Source organism: Rhinoderma darwinii, chromosome 3 (assembly GCF_050947455.1).
Source record: "Rhinoderma darwinii isolate aRhiDar2 chromosome 3, aRhiDar2.hap1, whole genome shotgun sequence".
Classification (NCBI taxonomy): domain Eukaryota; kingdom Metazoa; phylum Chordata; class Amphibia; order Anura; family Rhinodermatidae; genus Rhinoderma; species Rhinoderma darwinii.
Window position 1 is genome coordinate 308,475,642 of NC_134689.1, and position 21,938 is coordinate 308,497,579.

Sequence of the window (21,938 nt, forward strand, 5' to 3'; positions counted from 1 at the left end):
GAGAATAAATATATTTTTTTCCTATGACCGCTACAGTTTACACTTGTATCTTATGCATGATTTAATAGCATCTTTAACCAGTGAAAGGACCAGTTACCCTGTTGAAATGAATAGACTCCAAGGCCCTGAAGCAATAAGTTTGTAAAGAAATCAACTCCTTTTTATGTAGTCTTGACAGATTTAAAGCTGGGATTAAAAATGTACTTTCACAGATCATGATCCAAATCAGCATAAAACTACACGAAAATATGATACTTAGTGAAGTGTGGGTTTCTGGCATATCATAGACTTTTATGGAAATAAAAAGCAATTCCAAGAAGAATACAAACTGCCAAATAAGACTCAGAGAGTCGATGGGTTTTAAGATTATGAATATAATAAATCTGGATTGTAGTCTTTTGAGAGTTTGTATCTCTAAGCCTGGATGAAGCTTATTCTAGAGATGTTTTACATTCTATGATAGTACAAGTTTGATTCTGATCCATCATTTAAAAAAAAATAAATAATAATCTCAATGTCTTAATTATAAAAAAGAAGTATTTTACTATATTATAAAACGCTATGAAGCAATATGAATGCTTGAAGAAATCTGTATACAAAGGAATATATCTTACCTAATTATACCTCTGTGACTAAACTGTAAGTTGTATATCATCTATCAGCTACTAAGCACAGCAGGAAAATAGAGAGGAATATTAAAAATGAATTAGTGCATCTTATGTATATACATTGTAGCCTAAAGGCTGCATTTACACCTCCAAAACATAAAAAATAACTAGTACAATGGATGTTATAAGATTATTTTTAAGACTGTATTAAATGCATACCGCATAAATAGTCTCATTATTTCCAATATTATTCCTACTCCACCTTTCCCGAAAATGTGAGTACAAAAATTTGCCAACTTATCTCTACAACCATATATTTAAAGGGTTTGTTCTGACGGGGAATATGGACATCATAAAGGCTGGCACCCTGCTTGGGATACCCTTTTATGACCTAGAAAGGAAAGTCATCTGCTCTAGTGGACTCAAAGTGACAACCAAATGAGAGGCCACCTACAACTTTTCCCAGCGATTAAAGGGATTCAATGTGGTTAGAGAAGCCGGCCCATGGCAAGTAGCTAATTAATAGGGCAGTTTCATTTTAAGAGAGGGTCATCTAAATGGGATCACCCCTTTAACAATTGCCAAAATACCAGTATAAAAAAGAATAGAATAGAAATTGACCTTAAAGGGGTTGTCCAGGATTAGAAAAACATGTCTGCTTTCTTCCAAAGCCACACCTGTCCATGGGTTTTGTCAGGTATTGAAGATGAGCTCCGTTGAAGTGAAAGTGGCTGTGCTTCTATACCACACACAAACTTTGGACAACTACGGTACTGTTTTTGGAAAAATTCAGCCATGTTTTTCTAATCCTGGACAACCCCTTTAGGCCATTACAATTCTAACCATGCTCAGCTACTATTGTTGCAAGGACCAAGAGCTTGGACAGTACACTAGATTTCCAAAACTAATTGTGAACCCTTCATATAGGAAATTCATGGCAGTTCTAACTGAAGTGGTGGTTATTGTTATTTAATGCCGCTATATCCAACTGAAAACTGTAAGTTCTGATGGATTGTTGCCTTTTTCCTTTAAGGCTTTGAAAGACCCTACACTGGCAGCCCGCAAAGACTTCCAAAGAGAGGCAGAGCTCCTTACCAACCTACAGCATGACCACATTGTCAAGTTCTATGGCGTGTGTGGTGATGGAGATCCACTTATCATGGTGTTTGAATACATGAAGCATGGAGATCTAAATAAGTTCCTAAGGTACGTTCTTTTAAGCTGTGGTGTATTGAATCAACAATAAAATTAAGCTGCTGTTTACATTGGTGTGTGTGTAGTAAGTATACACATACAGATGTAGAGATCTTTATCTTGACTTTTAACGCATTGAATACACAGTGGCAAGAAACTTGACATTTACTTTCTCAATGGCTTTTCAATGGCTTTTGTTGTGTGATATCAGGCCGCAGCAAGTTATCAGTCAAGATAAACTTTGCTACTACTGTAAAGTGTCTTAAAAGGAAGACACATTAGGACACACCTCAAACTACATACTAAATTAGGGAAACCTGCAAAAACTGGGGGCAAAAAGCTTTAATATAATACAAGTGCATATGCAGCATTCTCAACACTAGGTTTACTCGCAAAACTTTCTATGACAGTTTTCATAAGAGGCATAATAGCGACTGCCTCTAAAGAGGTCGCAAATTGCGACCAGGCAGCGGTTGCGATTACGATTGGGCCGCGGACCCCGCACCGTGTCTATAGAAAATTACTATAGTAATTGGGGCCTATGCCATAAAATACATGGACCCCTGTTACTATAGTAATACCACTATACTTACCCTCTTTTCCGAGCGCAGCAGAAGTCCTGACGTCTTCTCGCATCATGACGTCACGACGCTGTGCGCCACGGTTGACGTCACGATGCTGGATGATGTCGGGACATTCGCTGCACCGAAGAGCTGGGTAAGTGTAACATCATTACTGCCTGCTGGAGTCCTGTATCTAAGCCTGCCTTGTAATAGGCTTAGATACATGGTTTAACAGGCAGTATCACACATGGGCCCTGTATCTAAGCCTACCACCGGTGTCACTAATGTGTTTTTTGTGCGTTTGTGTTCTTTTACAGGTTCGGTTGTTGGACTTAGTCGGATTCGAGGACTACTTCGATGACGGCTTTTTTATTTTCAATAAAATGGTTAATGGGGGTTGTGTGTTTATTCAACAAAATATATTTTTCTATTTCTTTGTACTTTCTTTTAAACGTCATTACTACTGCCTTAGTAATGGCCACAGGCTAACACTAACCCCCACTATTACCCCAGTACCCACTGCCACCAGGGATACCAGGAAGAGCTGGGTACGATCCAGTACCCGACCATCTGTAGTGAAAGTCAGGAAATGGGGCGGCCGCAGGCTAGTATTATTAGGCTGGGAAAGCCCAAAAACAGTGGCCCTTTCTACCCTGGTAATGCTAGGCTGTGTTGTATCGGGCTGGTTATCAAAAATGAGAGGGACCCCACGTCTTTTTTTTTTTTTCTAAGTGGCATAAACGTGGGTTCACCCTATTTTCACCTGCTAACACTAAGCCCCGCCTTAGTAATGGACGCTGTCAATCAGCCAGCAGCTATTACTAAGGCGGTAGTAATAAAGTTTAACAAAATACAAGGACATAGAAAAAAATATTTTATTGAAATAAAAAACCCACACATCCTTCATTAACTATTTTATTGAGAATAAAAAAGCCGTAATTGAAGTAGTCCTCGAATCCGACGTAATCCAACAACCGAACCTGTAAGAAAACACAAATACACCAAAAGATTAATAACACATACAAAAGCAGAGCAATTCTAATACTTATCTTTCCTGGGTCCAGCGCTGGAGGCGCAATGTCAGCAAGCTGGGCCCTATATCTAATCCTACCATGTGTGATACTGTCTGCTGAGTCAATGTATCTAATCCTATCCATATCTATAGGGTCGTAGTGCTATAGATATGCTGTCTCATATATATATATATATATATATATATATATATATATATATATGTATATATACACACACGCACACAAATATTTACACGCACACACTTTTTTTTTGGGGGGGGGTGAGCATATGTTAGTACAAGGATGCTTACTGCTGGGGCTGTGTATCTAAACCTATCATGTGTGAGACTGCCTGTTGGGGCCATGTATATAAGCCTATTATGTATGATACTGTTTGCTGAGACAAGGTGGGTATGTGGGTCTACCTACAGGGGACTGCATGGAACTGTCTACAAGGGGGATGTATGGCAGGGGGACTGTGTGTGGAAACATACAGGGGGGTTGTGACACGGTGTCTTTGATTAGAGCCCGAGACATAACTTTGCTTGGGAGCCCAGAAATGCCAAATTTGCCCCTGAGGGTTAGTACAAGGATACTTATTGCTGGGGCCCTGTATCTAAGGCTACATTCACACGGGCGTGACAGATTTACGTGCGTAAAAAACGCACGTAAATCTATCCGTGTGCGTTGCATTTTTGCATCAGTGTGCTTTGCCTGTGGCATGTGTTTTTTTCATGCAGTTGCAAGCACTTTTTTTTCAGTGTAATTGATGCGTGAAGCACGGACAGCACATGAATGTCGTCCGTGTGCTGCACGTGGTTTTCACGCATCCATTGACTTCAATGGGCGACTAGGTGCGTGAAATACACCAATATTGGACTTGCAGTGAGTTACACGCAATGCACACTCGCTGCATGAAAACTCACGCATGTGTGAATAGCCTCATTGACATCAACGGGTCTGTGTGTATGCGTTATTTCAACGCACAGCACACGGATGAGATTCACGCTCATCCGAATGAGCTATAAGCCTAACATGCGTGATACTGTCTACTGGGGCCATGTATCTAAGCCTATCATATATGATACTGCCCGCTGAGACAATACATCCAATTGTATCCAGCGGTGCAGCTATAGGAGCCTTAGTCTTACAGATATGCTATCTCCGATATTTACATATATATATATATATGTAAAAAGAATATATTTTTCGGGGGGGGGGGGGTAAATATATGTCTCAGGGCATGTGCCCCTGATCTTTTAAGACCCTAGCAACGCCCCTGGCTTAGTCCCTTACATTTAATCTAATAGATGGTATGAAGCTTGTTTTAACATGGCAGTGGGCCCCTTACCTACTGGGCCCCTGTGCAGCTGCACAGGTTGTACATATGGTAAGTTCATTATACCATCATATTAATGAATGAAAAAATTAGAGTTTTCTCCTCTCTTTAGAAAAAATGATCTAAAGTTCATTGGTATAAAAAACATTGATTTATAAAATTTGGTATAATGTGTAAAAATATGTATTCATTTCATTGTTAGGGTATGTTCACAAGCAAACTCAAAGACATCTGAAAATACGGAGCTGTTTTCAAGTGAAAACAGCTCCTGATTTTCAGAAGTTTATTGAGCATCTCGCGTTTTTCGCTGCATTTTTACATCCGTTTTTGGAGCTGTTTTTCAATAGAGTCAATGAAAACTGGCTCCAAAAAAGTCCCAAAAAGTGACATGCACTTTTTTTTGGCGGGCGTCTTTTTACGTGCCCTTTTCGGAAAACGAGGCATAAAAAAAACGCCCCGTTGGAACAGCACGCCGTATTTCCCATTGAAATCAATGGGCAGATGTTTGTAGGCGTTCTGCTTCCGATTTTTCAGCCGTGTTTCGGGACATTTATGGCCCGAAAAATGGCTGAAAATACTGCGTGTGAACATACCCTTATAGCTATAGAGATCAATGGCTGTTGGTTTATACAAAAGTTATAGACCCATATGCCTTGCTCCTGTTAAAATGCAAGGCAAATTCTAGCATACATTATCTGATAAAGTAGTTCACTGTTAGAACAGATTTCAGATAGTATTGTTTTGTCATTGTAGGCACATTGATGCATCCATCACATCGCTTGTATTTCCCTGTTGTAGCAATGTTTTCTTGTCTGAGGGTGACTGTATTCTTCCACAATTGACAAATCTGAGGATAGTAAGAAATGGGTTCTGAGTTTAACTTGACATAAAGCTTGCAATAGATATATCCGTGTTCTAATTGTACCACTTTTAGAGTTTCTGTATGCTTCTCTTCAGGTTTTATATTTAAACAAATTATATTTGAAAAGTCCCATTTGCAATATGTGTTTTTAGACTTGCTTTTCCCTATGTTAGGCTTAGTTCACATCTTTGTCAGGGCTCCGTTCATGGGTTCGGTCTGAGCATTCCGTCACGGGAACTCACGAACGGAAACCAAACTGACACAAATGGAAACCATAGGTTTCCGTTTGCATTACCATTGATTTCAATGGTGACGGATCCGTTGCAAATGGTTTCTGTTTGTCACCATTGTGTAATGGTTCCTTTTTTTTGACGGAATCAATAGCGTAATCGACTGTGCTATTTGTTCTGTCAAAACAACGGAACCCTGTCACAACGGTGACCAACGGAAACCATTTGCAACGGATACGTCACCATTTCAAATGGTTTATCTTTCCATTGAGGGGTTAACTCGACAGAAACTTCAGACGGAACCCCTCAACGGAAGGGCAACACTAATGTGAAAAGACCCTTAGTCTGCGCATGTCCAGAAAAAGAACAGATCTATTAAACATAATGCATAACTGATACAAACGGATGGCATATCAGTTTGTATTCGTCTTCCATTGACTTCAATGTTAGGGCCTGTTCGCATCAGCGTTGGTTTCCGTTGAGTCTGCAGTCTGTGCTATTGGTTCTGTCAAAAAAACGGAAACCTTACACAACGGTGACAAATGGGATTTATTAGCAACGGAAGAATTACCATTGAAATCAATGGTAATGCAAACGGAACCTATGGTTTCCATTTACCTTTCCGTTGAGAGGTTCCTCTGACGCATAGGTCAGATGGAACCCCTCAACGGAAACCAATGCTGATGTGAACACAGCCTTACAAAGAAATGGAAAGGTCCTTTCTGTCATTTTTGACGGAAACAATACCGCAGTAAAAAGAAGAAAGAGTGGCTGATGTAGCCGCTGCCAGTGCTGTTAATATATCAGTTGATATAATGAATTGGATGAATGTAGATATGGTCCAAGCTAAATTAAATAAAACAAATGTGCACAAGGCTTCGGGACCAGATGGGTTACACACTAGAATTCTTAAAGAGCTTAGTTCAGTTATTTCTGTCCCCCTTTTCATAATATTCAGATTCTCTAGTGACTGGTATAGTGCCAAGCAGAAATAGAATGCCGACAGCACACTGCAACACTAATGCCACCTAAACCACTAAATATAAATAAATATGCACTAAAGCTAAATCTATTTATAATAGGGAGGTTCTTAGTGCACATTTTGATCAAAAAGTGTTTGTCCACCTGCCACGACAAGGCGACCTCTGTAAGGTGGGAACCTACGCTGCACATACACCCAGAACTGGGACTAAGCCTACATATATACCTGGGGATGGTAGGATCCAGCATTGAACTAATTAAAATCACCCAGGGCAGAATGGGAGGAGTGCAAGAACAAAAATGGAGGCAGTCACTAACCCCACATATATGGATCACATAAACACAACAAAAATGTGAACAGTATAGTGCCAAGGGACTGGCGCAGGGCAAATGTGGTGCCTATTTTTAAAAAGTGTTCTAGGTCTTCCCCGGGTAATTATAGACCAGTAAGCTTAACATCCATCGTGGGGAAAATGTTTGAGGGGCTATTTTGGGACTATATACAGGATTATGTGACAAAAAAATAGTATTATAAGTGACAGCCAGCACGGTTTTACTAAGGACAGAAGTTGTCAAACCAACCTGATCTGTTTTTATGAAGAGGTGAGCAGAAGCCTAGACAGAGGGGCCGCTGTGGATATAGTGTTTTTGGACTTTGCAAAGGCATTTGACACTGTCCCTCATAGATGTCTAATGGGTAAATTAAGGACTATAGGTTTATAAAATATAGTTTGTAATTGGATTGAGAATTGGCTCAAAGACCGTATCCAGAGAGTTGTGGTCAATGATTCCTACTCTGAATGGTTCCGGTTATAAGTGGTGTACCCCAAGGTTCCGTGCTGGGACTAATATTATTTAACTTATTTATTAATGATAAAGAGGATGGGATTAATAGCACTATTTCTATTTTTGCAGATGACACCAAGCTATGTAATATAGTTCAGTCTATGGAAGATGTTCGTGAATTGCAAGCGGATTTAAACAAACTAAGTGTTTGTGCATACAGTTGGCAAATTAAGTTTAATGTAGATAAATGTAAAGTTATGCATCTGGGTACCAACAACCTGCAGGCATCATATGTCCTCGGGGGTGCTACACTGGGGGATTCAATTGTTGAGAAGTATTCTGGGTGTACTTGTAAATCATAAACTAAATAACAGCATGTAATGTCAATCAGCTGCTTCAAAGGCCAGCAAGATATTGTCTTGTATTAAAAGAGGCATGGACTCGCGGGACAGGGATGTAATATTACCACTTTACAAACAATTAGTAAGGCCTCATTTAGAATATGCAGTTCAGTTCTGGGCTCCAGTTCATAGAAAAGATGCCCTGGAGTTGAAAAAAATACAAAGAAGAGCAACGAAGCTAATAAGGGGCATTGAAAATCTAAGTTATGAGGAAAGATTAAAAGAATTAAACCTATTTAGCCTTGAAAAAAGATGACTAGGGGGGGACGACATGATTAATTTATATAAATATATTAATGGCACATACAAAAAATATGGTGAAATCCTGTTCCATGTAAAACCCCCTCAAAAAACAAGGGGGCACTCCCTCCGTCTGGAGAAAAAAAGGTTCAACCTGCAGAGGCGACAAGGCTTCTTTACAGTGAGAACTGTGAATCTATGGAATAGTCTACCGCAGGAGCTGGTCACAGCAGGGACAGTAGATGGCTTTAAAAAAGGATTAGATAATTTCCAAAACAAAAAAATATTATCACCTATGTGTAAAAATTTTTACCTTCCCTTTTCCCGTCCCTTGGTTGAACTTGATGGACATGTGTCTTTTTTCAGCCGTACGAACTATATAACTATGTAACTATGTAAGTTTAATAGTAAAAAGTATAAGCATGGCAAAAGGCATTTGTAGTGCACTTATGAGGTTTTTCATAGGCACTCTTCCCACAACTACCTCTGCTGATATGTATGAACTTATGTCTGCATGTTAGATTTTCTGAAATACTTACTCCATTGTTGTGTCTTAAGACAATTAATACATGAGCCTTATTATTTGATAAAGGATTGTTGTAGAAATACTAATGTCACGAAGGGTTCGTGGACCCACTGGCCCATACCGCCTTGGCGGTATGGCAGCTGGCCAACAGGGCGCAGGTCAAAGTCTATAGTTCGTATAGGGTATCTGTGGCAGCTCGGACAGTAGCAAGGCAGGCTCGGCTGGGACTATGTAGCAGGTAGATAACAGGCGTGGAGTAGCAGGACAGGCGTGGTATACAGCACAGCACGACTACAGCACAGCGTGGCACTTGACCCGGTAGCACGGAATACAGGATACAGGAACAGGGAACACTGGGAACTGGGAAACACTAGGAGACCATTTGCTTAGACAAACTAGGATACGACAAACAACGCTCAGGCATCGAAGCAAGGGGATGGGCCCCTCTTATAGTCCAGGGCACCCATGGGCTGATTACACATTAAAGTCCGGTGCGCGCGCTGCCCCTTTAAGAGCGGGCACGAGCTTGCGCGTTTACCCTACGGGACCTGGCCAAGGTGAGTGAAAGTGAGTGCTGGCGTATACTGAGGCGGAGACTGGGGCCAGCGCTCGCAGACCCTTGGCTGCGGCCGTCAGGAGGAGAGTGAACCTGACGGCAGCAGCCACGGACATGACAGCGAACACTTGAATTTTGGAAAAAAAACAAAACTATAGTGTAACTATATAGGGTTCAGAAGTTGCCGTCGCACCCAGGCCCTAGAGCCTAATGCCACGTTCAGTCGTGGCATAATTGCTGTTGAGTTCCGCTGTGGACAGTCCGTAGTGGAATTCTGTAGCAACCGTTTTTTTACATTTGTTTCTATACATCTTTAGGAAACATATTTCAGACGTTGTGGAAAATAACTGCGGAAAATTAGGCTCCGGTGCAGAATTTTACCTCCGCAGCATGCACTTTATGTGAAATTTCACTGTGGATTTCAGCCTTTGCCATGCAAAAACTGAAATCAGTCCACTGTGATATCTGCAATGTTTGAATTACCTGTCAAATATGCAAATGTTGGTGCAGATTCGTTGTGTAATTGCCCCGAATCTGCAGCAACATTTGCAGCAGAAAAATTCTGCCATGTGTGAACGTGGCCTAAGGGAGCCCAAAAGGTTCCTCTGTCTAATAAGAGCAGACCATTACCATAAATGTTATAAATTATTGTATCATAATTGCGTGCCCTGTTACAGATTTTGCATTGGGGCCCAGGAGCTTCACGTTACATTTCTGCAATAAATACTAGCTCTTGGTCTTGTTTTTTGAACTTCTTCTGATCTCCTTAGCAGTGAACTCCTGTTGAAAAATTGTTTGTGAGCACAATACTGCAGATTCTTTATATGCAAAAATAATACAATTGCCACAATAATAATATTTATTTACGACATTCTCCTCATGATAGCATGCACCCAGCAGAATATTAAAACTGCACCGAATGGATAATTAAAACGGCTTGAGCGTGCTCGCTTTGATGGTATTCTCCTATTACACGGAAATCATGTTTTTAAACTTGTTATGGAGTGGTACTTACCTCTTCAAATAATTACAAGTGTTCTGTGCTGGTATTTAGTAAATTGGACCCTTGATATTTTCGTTGTTTTGAATGATAAGCACTTACATAATTGCACAAGGAGCTGTAACATTACTACACTGCTCTGTGGTTTTCACATCATTTGTAAATACATTTCTATTTAATGAAAACAGTTTCTTTAAAAACTAAAATTATCCCCCATTAATTTTTAAGACATAGGCCCACATTTACTAATGCTGTCTAAGGCTACATCCACACAACAGGGAAAAATGGCCGTGTGACAAAAAACACCGGCCAGTGCGTTGCCGATGTTCTGGCCGAGTATTTCAGTATCTCAAAGCCCTAACATCAGTCAATATTTATACAGTGAAGTCAGGGGCTCCTCCTGGAACGGAATCAATGGCCAAAGGGTTGCCGATGCTATGTCCGGGGATTCTGCTCCTTGAGAAGCCTCTGGCGTCACTATCCATTTATGGACAGTAACATCAGGGGCTCCTACAGGAGTGGAATCCCAGCCAGAGCATCGGTAAAGTTCTGGCTGGGTATTCTGCTCCTCGAGGGAGCTCTTCAAGGGAGTTTGGCACTATCTACATGGGCACTGTGGCACTATATGGGAACTATCAAGATGGACACTGTGGCATCATCTACATGGGCACTGTGTGTGTCACTATATACATGGGCACTGTGGCACTATCTACGTGGGAACTGGCACTTTATATGTGGGCACTATGGCACTTTATATGTGGGCACTATGGCACTATCTACAGTGAGCTTTGACACTATCTCTGTGGGCACTGACACTATGTGGGCACTATCTACAGTGGGCACTGTGGCACTATCTACAGAGACATTGCTGCACTATCTACATGGGCAAAATGGTCATAAAAAAATTGACAGTTGATCAGTTTATAATGGCCATTTTTTGTCACTGTCGTGTGAATGTAGCCTTATACTTAGACAGTGAACACTTAGACAAGGCAGGCTCAGCATGCACCAAATTCATTACAGTGGTGCACGCTGCGTGATCAATTTAGTGCATCTTGCATGACCTGTTAAACACCTTTCTTTACCTTTACTTTTAATTTGGCTTTTTTTTGCACCAGAATTTTGTGCCAGTTTTTTGGTGTATTTTTGGCCCACTTTGGCACATTTTAAGCCACCCTTTATTTCTGGAAAGCTACGCCTCTTTTATGCTAAGCCACTCCCATTTTTCAAAACATTTTTTTAAAAGTGCCCAGTATGCTCAATATGCCCTAATAGAGCATATTGACATTTTGATGTGTATACCACACATCAAAATGTCAATATGCTCAATTAGGGCATATTGATGTTATAGAGGTGGGATCTGCCGCTCATGACCCCCTTTATAAGTCAGAGAAGAAGCCGATACATATCAGTGACTCTGCTCCGATGGAACCGGCCCATCTCGGTATCTCCACAGAGGAAGAGACAGTGAGAAAGTATTATCTGTTCCTATATCACAGGTATTCTATGGAACAGCACAGCTCCCATTAAGGCCACTCCTGACATTGTAAATACAACCTATTACAAAATAATAATAATGATATAAAAAGGCAGCAATATTCAGGTGTATGGAAGGGGCAAATTATAAGGTAACAATATTCAGGTGTATGGAAGGGGTGAGTTATAGTATAGTTTCCTATTGAACTGTTTTTATGTTATGGAGATGACTAGATTTAGCATCTGTTTATTGGTAATTCATATTGAATTATTTTGAGTGTCCTGGCCTTGAAAAGTTGTGCAATTATTATTATATATTCATGTAGTGCCATTAACCCTTGTAGCACTTTACATAGCACAATATTGGGGTAATGTATTGTAACAGTTACAAAAGACTGTGTTATACAGATATATGAATAGTACATTATGTAGAAGCCCTGTCCATAAGAGCTTACAATCTATAAACTAGACATTAATATTTACCCCCCTAATAAGTGCTTGGAAACAGTTTCTATTTTCAGAGAAAAAGTTATTCTATCTGACAACACCAACAATTTGCTGAAATATTTCATCACTAGTCAGAAACTTTCAGCAATTCCAAATCTTCCACTTCCTTAATTTGTTAGCTGACCATATGAATCAATTTCCCAGATCCGCATCCTTTGAACTTCAATGCCGCAGTAATCCTCTACAAAGGGGAAAGACATGTTCTTTCTGCTCAACCCTCAAAAGCCCCTCCCCAGAAACAAAACTACCCTTCATGCAAAAAAATGGGAGCAAGATCTTAATATCTCTATGTCTCTCAGGACAATGGTACCACTGTTGCACTACGGTCTCACAGGGTAGTCTAGTGGTCAATTTAATGGAAACATCCATCAAAATACTACACAGAACATACACTAGCACGTACCAGCAGGGCTGTATACAATCTATTCTTCAATATCACCTATGTTTTTCAGTAAATGTCAGTCCATTGGCACCCTCCTATATATTTTTTGGACATGCCCCTTAGTTTTCATCTTCTAGGCTTCCATATCAGGATGAGCAAATTTACCAAAATTCATTTGAATCGGCTGTCCAATTCAGTTCTATAAATTTGCCGTAAATTGCCCCGATTGCCCTGTCTTGAGTCTCTAATGTCTTCAAGGATTGTATCCAAGTTGGATACTGTCCTAGAAGATATCAGAGAGTCAAGAATTTGCGATTCCACCCCTAAAATAAAAAAAATAACATCCTCACCTCGCCTGGCATAGTGACGCGTTCTTGCCGGCCTTCTGAAATTACGTTATGTTGTCCCATGTGGCCGCGGCTGCGACGCATCCCTGATGGCCTCCAGGGATTACATTGTTCTGTCCCATATGACCGCTGCAGTTAATCACAGGCTGCAGCGGTCACATGGGACAACATAGCATAACATGGTACATGTACATGGAACATGGTACAAAACAACGTCTTCTAAGGGGGCTGTCAGGGACGCGTTTCAGCAGGGGTAGCAAGGAGCAAAACGACGTCATCTCAGGAGGTCGGCAGAGACGAATCGCTATGGGAGACCAGGTGAGTATGGTATATTTTTATCTCTTTTTCTCCCCTCTTCCTCTTTCTAATCTGTAAAATGGCAGGGCAGCCATTATTTGCTGTTTCGTATGCGGCAAACCCAAAAAGTTTCCAATTTCGTCTAATGATGTTCTGATGTACTCCGCTTTTTGGTTGACTATCTTACTAAGTCTATGAATTGCATTGCATGGTCTAGGCTGTTATTACGCCTAAATCCAAAGTGTGTAATGATAAGTGAATTCCATACTGTACAGAAACTACATGCTTGCTTACTTTTTTTAGACAGATGGCATATCAGAATTGCATTGTTCTAGATCAACCTTTGGTTACTACATAGAAGACACTACGAAATGTATAAACAAATTGGGGCAGATTTATCAATGTATTTATGCATTTTCTTGAGTAAATACATTGAAAAATCTGGTGCTTGGGCTGAACACCCTATTTATAAGGCACCGCTGGAGGAGAGACTGGCCTAATGCTTGGACAGTGCATAGTAAATCGCTCCACTGTTTTTATTTACTACATGTATAATATGTATCTTATCATTTAGATGACAATATAAAGTTACTATCAAGTATCGAGAGATACTATCGATCACACTGTAAATACAAGATTTTAACATTTCTATTATTTCTTCTCGTTGATATTTCCAGTCACATCTTTTGTTTCACTTTAAATATTTCCTTCATCTTTTGACATTACTTGCTGAAAATGTCTACTTTTTAAATGTGGACACTGGCTTGGACCTTGTGAAGTACTGTCCCAGGAGGCCTGCAAAGCATTTAATCACCAACATGGTCGACAGTTTAAAATTAAAATGACTTCCCTGCTGCATCGGTCACCTTTATTGTTCAATGTTTTCTCCACAAGGCACAATGAACTGCAATAAAACCTCTGGAACTTTATTTATGATGCTGTTCCAAGAGAAGCTGGTTATAAAGTGAGCTCCTCTCATTTTACTGCTTTTCCAATTTTTATTGAAAGTCACAATTAAACTCGGACAAATTCAGTTTATAGTCTTTTAAGAGGCCACCATCTCCTCTCTTGGAAAAGACACTCTGAGTTGTTAAATGATGTAACAGTCATTTTGGGCAGAGTAATGGACCAAAACCATAGAAAATACTCAGCTTGACCCTTTATGTGGTTGGATTTCCTGTTTGTTACAAGAAAAAAGGCTGTATCTTTAACGCTTATGTACTGAGTTCATTTTAATTTGAGGAATGGGGAACATGTTGGAAAGGGACTATACTGAGCAGCTCTTATTCAGAATTTACCTTTAATGTGTTACAATGGCAATAAATACTGAAGTGCTTCATATGGACAGTACTGCATATTCTAGTATAATAAGCTGGAACGCACCATTGCCTGCCGGTGTATTCCATCTATAGATACTGCTGTTGCTGTTTTTATTAGGCTTTATAAAGGAATGTTGTAAAATACTTTGGTATGTTTTCAGAATTAGCGTGTTGCAATTTTTCTTTGCATATTGGTCTTTAAATTAGCAAGTGTAAGTTCAGATGTGGCGGAATTGCAGCAGATTTGTAATTTGCAGATTTCAAAGCGGTAAAAATGAGTGTGGTAATCTGAGCATCCTGCAGATTTCAAAGATCACAGCATACTCATTCTTGTGCAGAAATGTTGTGGATTTTCACAGTTGATTTCATGCTTTGCACTGCATAGAGTGAAATCTGATGCAAATGCACTGTACAATCCACAGCAAAATATGCATGTAATACATGTGAATTGTGCAGAGGATTTACCATGGATTTGCGGTGAAACCATGGCTACATGTATACTTATCTTTAGATCAGGACACCATAATGCTTTTTATTTGCCATGTATTAGGCTGCATGCCTCTGCTGCAAACTCCCACAGACTTATCGGGTAGAACATGTGACCCCACAGTCCTCACTATAAGTCAGGCGCCGGTGGTATCCATTGTAATGTTTCGTGGCTTCTGTATTAAACTTTAGTAAGAAAACAAATTCTCCAGATGTAAGAAAACTGTCTCTCCAGTGCCACCTACAGGTGGCTACCCTGTTAGTCAAATTTGGGCCCTTTTATAAAGCCTTGAAACACGAATCCAGACACAATTTTGCATACTTTTTTCCAGGATGCTTTGCCCGTAAATGGACACTAACTTTTTGAACAACTTATGCTAATATAATAGTATACCTGGTATAAATATATATAAATATACATATATATATATATATATATATATATATATATATACATATATATATATATACATATATATATATATATATATACATATATATATATATATATAAATACATATATATATATATATATATATATATATATATATATACAATCAACTTTGTAAATTACTTACTACTAAAATGTAGTTTTGTATCCACGCATATTTTCTGTGAAGTTAATCTCACTAGATGTCTCCCTCCCTGTAATCTGCTGTCCACCCCTGCTATCAAGCAAAATCTGTCTCAGTAGTTACAGATGGACTGCAGAAGGTAGGGGTGTGTCTCTTCACAGCCTGCCAATACAGGACAATGGAGAGGGTAGGGGAGCAGGAGGAGGGAGCAGGAGCATGGAGAGAGAAAAAAAAACCAACATAGACACACTGCCAATACAAATCTATGGAGAGAGGAGGGGGAGCAAAGGGAGGGAGCAGTGAAAGAGAGGAAGAACAGACTGTTGCAGCTAGAGCTTGATTCTCAGCTACACAGATCATTAATGCTGCATCATCTCCTACATGCAGCTACAGCTTCTACACTCCTCAACATTGAAATTGCAACACCAATAAGGAAATGTTTTGGTATTGTAGAAATCACAGGATTGATAAACATGTTAATGATTTGGAAATGATAGAAAAATGGAAACAAAATATTCCAAACATCTTGATTTATTTAGTATAGTATGAGCGCCACACGCAGAAATAAACACAATTACACGCCTTGGAATGCTATCAATGAGATTATAAATGGTTGTCTGAGGAATGTTATGCCACACTGGATGCACTTTGGCACGCAAATTATGAAGATTGGCTGCTTGCAGCTCCCTTTGCAATTACTGACCAATGATGTCCCAGATGGGCTCGATGAGAGACTAGTTTGGAGATACTGCAGGCCATGGTAGGATGTTTAGGCCACGCAGGCTGCTCACAGTAGCATGAGCAGCATGCGGCCTGGTGTTGTCCTGTTGAAAAACGGCTTCTGGGACACTTTGGACAAATGTCCGAACTACTGCTTCCACAGCCAATTCATTGTATTGCTGAGCTGTTAGAGTACCTGAAATAAAGACTAGAGGGGTCCGGCTACCATATATTATGCACGCCACTGCATAATCCCGGGAGTAGGACTGGTGTGACGTTCCCTTGTGAAGGCCTCTTTATTGCCCAAACCAATCTCCAGCTATTATTGCATCTGAGACAAAGCGGGACTCATCGCTGAAGAGGATAGACCTTCATTCCAGCTTCCATTGGCGTCTTGCTGTGCACCATGATTACCTTTGAGAATGGTGGCGTGTGGTCAATGCAACACATGTAGCTGGACGTGTGGCTCATGCAAATACTATTTAATGGTTTGTGCTGTGATATCTTAGGATGTGATGTCCAATTTCACTTGCAGTACAGTCATTATGCACCATTCTTCCAATCAGATGATCTGTCTGTGCAAAAGTTCGCCTCCGTTCAGCTTTTGCTGTCACTCTCGTTCTTTGTTGTTCTCCCAAACTCCGGGACACACAGTGTTGAACAGTGCTGACATCTCTGCCTAGGTGCATAACGATCTTCCGGAGTGATAAACCAAGGTCTTTTAGTTCAAGGATTCTGTTCCTCCCAGTTTGCGACAAAAGGCGATACCAGGCACATCGACGAAGAGGAGGCATCACACAATCATCCCATACCACTTGATCTGACTTTTGAGGTTTCATGTGGCTAAAAAAACGTTACTTTCATCTGGCTTTTATGCCTCTTCCACATGCCACAGATTGGAGTGAGGTGCTTGAAAATTTTATCATTTGCAGATCTTAATGACACTTGCTACTCCTCCGATTTACATAACCTTACAGCTTGCCCTTCTTGGTGTAGCAATTTCAATGTTGAGGAGTGTATGTATATATATACATATATATATATATATATATATATATATATATATATATATGTGTGTGTGTGTGTGTGTGTCTGTGTGTAATAGATAGAGATAGAAGAGCAGGATTTTCTTCTTTTATGTGTGCAGTGTATAGAAGACAAGATAGCTGTTAGGCCCCGCCCACTATCTCAGAGACAACAGAGAATTAGAGATATAGCCTGCAGAGGAGAAGACTGCTGAATAATGCACGATACAAGTCATATAATGGTTAGAAATAGTGTTATTCCTCATGTACAGATGCAGCCGTATTTACATCTTTTAACGCATTAAATAAACAATGGCTAGATCTCTTATCTTGACTTTTACAATGACTTTTCAATGGCTTTTGTTGTGTGATATCAGCAAGTTATCAGAATCAAGTTAAAGATGGCTACATCTGTACACACATATCACATCTTATTCTGAAAAGTCATCTGAAAGGTTAGGTACATGTACCTGTTATTTTGGGTCATTTGACCCGCTGTCTGTCCGTTTCTTGCATCAGTAATACGAATGCTAAAATAGCTGTCTAAATGACAAAGTCTCACTGCAAACTGTTTGCAGTGTACCTTAAAAAAAAACAATGGGAAATGCTTATAGATGCCGAAAGAGTACCCTTTTCGCATCCACCGTGCTAGTTTTCGAAGACATGGCCGGCCTTAGGTACGGACCATTGTGGTCGCACAGGATGCCACCCGCCGCAAAGTAAGGGGGGCACCACCGGATGTGCATGCCCCGCACCATGTCCACTCCTCGGGGCGCCACCGGGTCAGGGGCCACTCACTTACTGCACCAACCTCAATACTGGCTGCCCCGCGCCCTAGCCACCGCTCATCCGCTCATCCTGTCCTGCGTCCTGAATGATGAGAAAGGCGTGATGACATGATACAGGACACAAGACAGGGAGGAGACACCGCACTTTCTATGCATTTCCAGGCTTGGTGGGGACATTAAGGAAACATTTCTCCAGGGCGGCTTCAGCTCCAGCAGCACCAGTGAGCAGTGTTTGTCAGAAGCCCAGCAGGTCAGTCACTGGTTGTGGGTTTTGGTTGAATGGGGGCACTGATGGGGGTCTAAAAAGAGTAATAATGGCAAATAGACAGGGGATTCAGGTCCACCTTGGTACCCATTTGACACTTACTGCCCCTTTAGTGTTCTTCTGTTCAGTGCCCCCTTTATTGCCATTTGCCATTTTGTTGCCCCTTTATTGTTCTTCTGCGACAAAAGATTCTAAAGGGGCAGTAAATGGCAAATGGGCATCAAGGGGCCACCAAACAGAAAGACGGTAAAGGGGCAATAAGTTGCAAATGGGCACCATGGTGGCACTGAAAGACACTAAAGTGTTAATAAATGTCAAATGGGCACAAAATTCAGTGTCTTCATAGTGCACATTTATCATTTGTTGCCTTTTTAAACCCTGTTCAGATTATGTTAAAAGCTATGTACACCTTTAAAAAAAATGTATATATTTTTTAAATAAAAATCAGTGTGTTTGGTGCAACTTTGTAATTACATTTGAGGCTTCGTTCACATCTGCGTCAGGGCTCCTGACTGAATCAAATGGAAACCATTTGCACCGGATCCGTCACCATTGAAATCAATGGTGATGCAAACTATTGTTTCCATTTGTTTCAGTTAGGGTTCCGTTCTGACAGAAAGCTCAGACGGAAAGCCTGAACGGAGCCGTGATGCAGATCTGAATGGAGCCTTATTAAACTATTTTTACTTTTTGAGATCCAGCTGTTTTGTATTCTGTATGCAGAGCAGCTGTATTTAGTGCTAAAACCTGAGTCCGTCAAGTCAGTGGGACTGACGGGTTTAGTGTCACCGGGTTCTGCGTGTCTCTGACAGTTCATAACTTAGATGTGATCGATAACAGGTGGATCCTGCGTGTCAGAGACACGCAGAACCCGCTGACACTGATCCCGTCAGTCCCACTAACCTGACGGATTCAGGTCTCAGCACACGATACAACTGCTCTTTATACAGGACACAAAGCAGCTGTATCTTAAAAAGTAAAAATTATTTTTAATAAAAAGTATTTAGAAAGTTGTACAAAACACACTGACTGATTATTTAAAAAGCAAACAAAAAAAACTATTTCAAAGGTGTGCCTTTAAAGGGGTTATCCGGAAAAGAAAAAAAATATATATTTTGTTGAAGCAGCAAGAGGAGTAAGGCTGGGTTCACACTACCTATTTTCAGACATAAACGAGGCGTATTATGCCTCATTTTACGTCTGAAAATAGGGCTCCAATACGTCGGCAAACATCTGCCCATTCATTTGAATGGGTTTGCCGACGTACTGTGCAGACGACCTGTAATTTACGCGTCATCGTTTGACAGCTGTCAAACGACGACGCGTAAATTGACTGCCTCGGCAAAGAAGTGCAGGACACTTATTTGCTACGTAATTTGAGCCGTTCTTCATTGAAGTCAATGAAGAGCAGCTCAAGATTTACGAGCGTCACAGACGCCTTGCATAATGCGAGGGGGAGCTTTTACGTCTGAAACGAGGCAGCTGTTTTCTCCTGAAAACAGTCTGTCATTTCAGACGTAAAAGCCTGCTACCGTGTGCACATACCCTTAAAATGAAACAAAAAATATCTTATACTTACGTTTCTCCTCCCTGACGTTCCTGTGCTGGGGGCTCCCGTCAGATCTGTTCTCTGTTTGTATATAGCGGTGACTTCATGTTAACTGTACACCACCGCTGCAGCCTATTAATAGCCTCAGCGGTTTTCAGCTAAGACCAGTGATGTACTGCGGCGGTGATGTACTATCAACGTGATGTCACCGCTGCAGCCACTCTGTGTGCAAACAGAACAGAGATGACAGAAGCCCCCAGCGCAGGACCATATGGGAGGAGAGAGGTAAGTATGGGCTGCTTTTTTATTTGAAGCCTCCTCTCCTGCTGCCACATAAAAAGTTTAAACCTGGACAAACCCTTTAGCCTCTTAATACTATCCGTCTATGTATGGCGGATGTGCATTCTAACAATATTGCACGTGCCACTGTGTGTTATCTGTGGTGTTACATAGAACTGCAGGTAGCACTACTACATTATCTGTAATCAGAGAGTTATCACTGAGTGTTATCTGCAGCGTTACATAGGACTGCAGGTAACACTAATACCTTACCTGCCATTAGAGAGTTATCACTGTGTGTTATCTGCAGTGTTACATAGGACTGCAGGTAACACTAATATAATATCTGTAATCAGAGAGTTATCACTGTGTTATCTCTGGTGTTACATAGAACTGCAGGTAGCACTACTACATTATCTGTAATCAGAGAGTTATCACTGAGTGTTATCTGCAGCGTTACATAGGACTGCAGGTAACACTAATACCTTACCTGCAATTAGAGAGTTATCACTGTGTGTTATATGCAGTGTTACATAGGACTGCAGGTAACACTAATACAATATCTGTAATCAGAGAGTTATCACTGTGTTATCTGTGGTGTTACATAGGACTGCAGGTAACACTAATACAATATCTGTAATCAGAGAGTTATCACTGTGTTATCTGTGGTGTTACATAGGACTGTAGGTAACACTAATACGTTATCTGTAATCAGAGAGTTATCACTATGTGTCTTATCTGTGGTGTTACATAGGACTTCAGGTAACATCTACTACATTATCTGTATTCAGAGATCTATCACTGTGTTATCTGTGGTGTTACATAGGACTGCAGGTAACATCTGCTGCACTATCTGTACTGTGAATGTATGTGCCTGTGGGGGCATATATCGGTCTGTATACCTATATATTTACCTATATGTATTTATAGCTATTTATATGACCCATTATATGTGTATGTGTGTACATGCCTCGTGTGTGTGTGTGTGTCTGTGTGTTTGTGTGTTGGTGTATATATATACACGTATGTATATTTGCCTGTATGTCTAAATATGTGCCTCTATGTATGTACAGTATATACGTTCCAGTATGTGTGTGTCTATATATGTGGTTAATTTTTGGTTTGTGGAGGTCAGCAATAGAGAATCCAGCACAGGGCGGCATCCAACCTAAGGCGGACCTGTTCGAAGGTGTTCCTCTTCTTTTTCTGTACTGGAAAGCACAGCCGGCTCTGGTTTTCTATACAGTCGGGCATAGCAAAAAAGTATAACGGATGGAGGCATGGAGTATTTCTCAACCTATACATGAAACAAATTCCCTAAACACAATCTGAATAGAGCCTATTTTGAACTACAAAATTTGGTTTTGGAAAATAATCCATAGTAGATAAAAATAGCTGGAGAGTTACTTGATATGCACCATTAATATAAATGAATAATGCCAAAATTAGATATGAACAAATTGCATCTGCATTACGGCTTTCTGAATTAGTCTTGCAATGCAGGAATCCCCTTTGTTTCTTGGCAGAGTTAATAGTTGCCTGCCCAAAGCCGAAAATCTGAAAATAAATCTAACTTACTGTAGCAAAAAAAAAATAATCTAAAAAAAAATAAAAGAAATAGAGA

General features: G+C 40.4%; 1 protein-coding gene across 6 annotated transcripts in view; it reads left to right on the forward strand.

Annotated features, from left to right (window-relative positions):
• Window positions 1-21,938, forward strand: part of NTRK3 (neurotrophic receptor tyrosine kinase 3) — a 629,741-nt gene that overhangs the window by 568,458 nt on the left and 39,345 nt on the right. For all 6 annotated transcript variants that reach the window (XM_075858200.1, XM_075858201.1, XM_075858199.1 and 3 more), the window contains one exon: window positions 1,642-1,814. In XM_075858200.1, the coding sequence (XP_075714315.1) occupies window positions 1,642-1,814 (173 nt within the window). The remainder of the gene's footprint in view (window positions 1-1,641; window positions 1,815-21,938) is intronic.